Genomic DNA, 4,033 nt, shown 5'->3' on the forward strand with positions numbered 1-4,033 from the left:
TTCTGGGGCAGCGGAGAGCTGATGTTGTTAGTCTGGGAGGGCATCAAAATCCATGGCCCCTTTACAGCCTATTAATATCAGCATGAAGCTGTCTGTTTAGCCTTTGCTGGTTAGTAAAATTAGGAAGGAACCGCATGTCTTTTTTCCGGTCCCCTTTTCACTAATAAGGCCTAAGCTAACAGCTGTGAACTGTTAAGAGGTGGGAACCATTATGGCTATTGGGCCCTTTCCAGAATATTAAACACCAGCCCCAAGCTGGTTAGGAAAATTTAAGGGGACTCCATGCAATTATCTAGTTTTTTTTTTTTTTTTTTTTAAGTTTAATATGTGCAATACACAGACGGCAGGAGCGGACTCCAACTCTCAGCAGCGTCACTTGGTTGCGCTGATCACAGGCGACAATCATGAGAGCTGGGATTTAGTCCTCAGGAACAGTGATAATTGCACTGCTTTTCCCCTGGTACACAGACAGATGTCATCCGTGAGCATGAAGTACTGCAGACCATACTGCCAGCAAAAAACAGACATATCAATGTGTTTTGCTCACAGACATGTGCGCAGACCCATAGATTTGAATGGGTCTAAGTGTGCAAGTGCCTCCAGTACGTGTGAGAACTGTCACTACACATCCTGGAGACACTGGCATGTGAAGGGGACCTTAGTAGTGTAGCTCATTCTCACAAAGTCCTTCATTTAGATTTGTCAATTTCAGTTTGTCTTTCGATAAAGAATAAATAATGCGATTTTACAGCAAATAAGGGTTAAAGGAGCAGATTTATTAGTGGAGTCAATTTTAGTGCTTTGGAGTAGCAGAGTATTTGATTCATAAATACTACTAGAGAGCCAAATTCATTTCAAGAATTTCCCATGAACTTTACATTTGCTGACTGATGAGATGCAGTCTAAAATGTATGGACAGTACAAATAAAAAAAATATATAAAATTTAAAGCATCTCATCACAAGCAACCCCTCCCTGAAATAAATAAGGCAGCAGATGCAGCAATTAACTGCAGGTTGTACTCTTCAGATAGGCTATCAAGTCTTGTCTCTCTCCCTTCTTCTTGATTCCAGCAAAGATCATCTTTGTGCCAGGGATGTACTTTTTGGGGTTTTCCAGATATTCCAGGAGAGTATCCTCATTCCAGACAATGCCTGCGGAGAACAGCGTCATTATTACACGTTCAGAGAATTAAAGGGGCCATCAGCGATTAGATGACATGGCTTCAAAAACACAGCACCACACCGGTCCATGGATTGAAGGGAGTGCTGGGCTGTACTACCACACACCCTTTGGATAGGCATTGCATGTATTTTTTTAGCAGAAAACAGCCATTTCCTATTTAAACAAAATTAACCCCAGGGTTTTAGTCTTTGAACTGTTATTCTGCACACCAGTCTTGAGGAATACAGCGACACCCTAGTGATGCCTTCCCTAAGATGTGTGCACCTCTAAGTGTATTTACCACACTTTACAAAAGCTGGGTGTATTAGCAAACAAATAAAAAATTACTCCAGCAAAGAGCAGCATACATTTGTGGTGTAATGGATGACGACATCAGATGCTTGATCAGCAGTGGTCCACATCCCCAAAGAATCCACACCCCAACTGATCTAGTCTTCTGATCTGTCACCACGATTTTTTTTTTTTTTTTTTTTTGAGAGGCAGTTTGTTTCTAGAGAAGTCATCATGAACACCTACAGCCAAGACAACCCCTTTTAGGTACATGATCAAGAACACCAGTTAGATCTTACAGGGAGACATTTCTAGATTGAAGACATAGCGCCAGATTCAAAGCTTTGAGAAGTCGCATATTTTTTGCCAATCTTTGACGAGGTGGGTGGAGGCAATACGAGCAGCAGCGTTCGCTACGCCACAAATATTACACCGGCAGGGACTAGAGCGAGTCTTGGGGCAAGGTGCACGCCGCTCATCCTTATGACGTCACCGATCTTTTCAGCTCTCGAACTGCCCTCGGGACAACCGCTGCCTGTTAACCGAGGTACCCTTACTGACATCACCTCAGTTCACAGTGGCCGGGTCTTGTGTAACAGCGCGAGATCTGTCAGTGGCTGCTGCAGTGTATGGAGCCTTGTTCTCTGAACGGCACCCCATACACTGGATGAAGACTGGGGGCTCCATATAGACTTTGAATGACCACTGTGGACTAGTCAAATAAAGGACTAGTCTATCAATTGTGCCTACGGGGTTAGTAATGGGGGTGTGATAGACACCTCTCCATTACTACCCCCGGGCTTCATGTCTTCAGACATAAACCCCACAATCCCAACACATCAGGACAAAAATTGGGAAGAGCCAAGTGTTAGAATTGGTGCATCACATGGATTCACCATTTCTGGGGCAGCTGAGGGCTGGTCTTAGGCTGGGAATATGCCAATATCCATGGCCCTTCCCAACCTGATAGCAGGCCCCAGCTGTCTGCTTTGCCTTAGCTGGTTATACAGATAATGTGGGGGGGGTTCCCACGTCTTTTTGTAAATTTATTTTACACTGTTCGGCCAAGTCACATGGTGTAACGGCCAGCTACAGCCACGACTTTACTTGGCATGGCTGTGATGGGGCCAGAAGTGTTCAAGTCTTAAAACTTGTTGTCCTAAGGGCTGCGGCATGTCAACAAGCTTTATCAGGCTGTCACACCTGAACAGTAACACACAGTAAGAAGCCATGGTCCGGTACAGAATTCTATATAACTATAGGACCTGAGGGAGCGGCTGCTTATAACCACTTACCCTTATTCTTGTTGGCGTCAGTGTAACTGAAGCCCTCGGCTTGACCAGTCTTCCGACCAAACAGGCCGTACAGGTTGGGTCCAGTCTTGTGCTTGCCGCCCTTCTCACACGTGTGGCACTGAGAACATTTCAGGACAAAGACTTTCTTTCCCTTTTCAATGTCTCCCATTGTTAGAATCTAAAAGAAAGAGCAAAAAACAAAACAAGGTGAGGACAGAAGAGACCCCAGAGGCCAGCCATGAGAGGCAGCAGCCCCACAATAAGGTGACCTGTATGACCTTCCCGGGGGTCCACAGAAGAGAGGAGGGGGGGCAAGGAGTAATAATCACTGCCCCAGAAATCACACGGGGGCACATTACTACCTGCTGCCATCTGCCCCAGCACACCCGGCCGGGAAGCTCCGCACATCACACCCCCAGGATACAAGAACGGAAAGCGGCAGATCCTTCACCGGCAAAGCCCAAGGTCACAGCAACTAATAACCGAGCAGGGCACTGAGGAGAAGGCGGCGCCGTGCCAGCAGCGGCCCCCCTTACCGTACAGCAGGGTCCTCCACAGCAGCTCCGCACCACAACTCACAGTCTCACACCGAGCGCTCTACACCCAAGGACACGCCGCACCAGCCCTATGTACCGGTGTCCGCGCAACGCAGCTTACGTGTTACGCATGACGTTCGCTACAGCTCCGCCCATAACGTACTATTCCAATCCAATCAAAGTGAAGGATTTGGCTGAAAAGTGGACAGCGTGTGACTAGCAGGGTAGGTTGAGCAGGACGTGTCTGAAGGAGAGTCACAGAGCCCAGCCCACTTGTGTGGAGTTGCGAAAGCGAAGCCGGCATCTAGTGACGTCAGCAAGGGCAGGGGGGGGGGGAGGATCACGTGCGCTTTCTGAGGAAGTGGTGACGGGATGAGGATGTCCTGTCCTGAGGAGGTGTGCACTGCACTGCGCATGTGCGCAAAGGCATCCTACTGATTTACTCATAGATCTCTATAGAAATACTCAAGTATCTATGCACTTATGGCAAACACACACCAGCAGAAAAAAAGCAGTGTGCACACAATGTGGGATCAGTAAATCTTGGTTTGCTTGTCTCATATAATGAGATTGGATCCATTAACCCCTTAGTGACAGAGCCAAATTTGACCTTCCTGACTGCGCCAATTTTTTCAATTCGGACCACTGTCACTTTATGAGGTAATAACTCTGGAACGCTTCAACGGATCCTGGTGATTATGATATTTTTTTTCGTGACGTATTGTACTTCATGACAGTGGTAAAATTT

At 46.8% G+C, this 4,033-nt stretch overlaps 1 protein-coding gene across 1 annotated transcript; it reads right to left on the reverse strand.

The window, feature by feature from the left end:
• Positions 1 to 755: 755 nt before the first annotated feature.
• Positions 756 to 3,425, reverse strand: CYCS (cytochrome c, somatic). The gene is made up of 3 exons (XM_077268790.1): positions 3,286 to 3,425; positions 2,750 to 2,927; positions 756 to 1,153 (listed from the first exon to the last, which is right to left on the reverse strand). The coding sequence occupies exons 2-3, from the start codon at positions 2,916 to 2,918 to the stop codon at positions 1,005 to 1,007; spliced, it is 318 nt and encodes a 105-aa protein (XP_077124905.1). The 5' UTR covers positions 2,919 to 2,927; positions 3,286 to 3,425; the 3' UTR covers positions 756 to 1,004.
• Between the last annotated feature and the right edge of the window lie 608 nt (positions 3,426 to 4,033).

Source organism: Ranitomeya variabilis, chromosome 6 (assembly GCF_051348905.1).
Source record: "Ranitomeya variabilis isolate aRanVar5 chromosome 6, aRanVar5.hap1, whole genome shotgun sequence".
NCBI lineage: Eukaryota > Metazoa > Chordata > Amphibia > Anura > Dendrobatidae > Ranitomeya > Ranitomeya variabilis.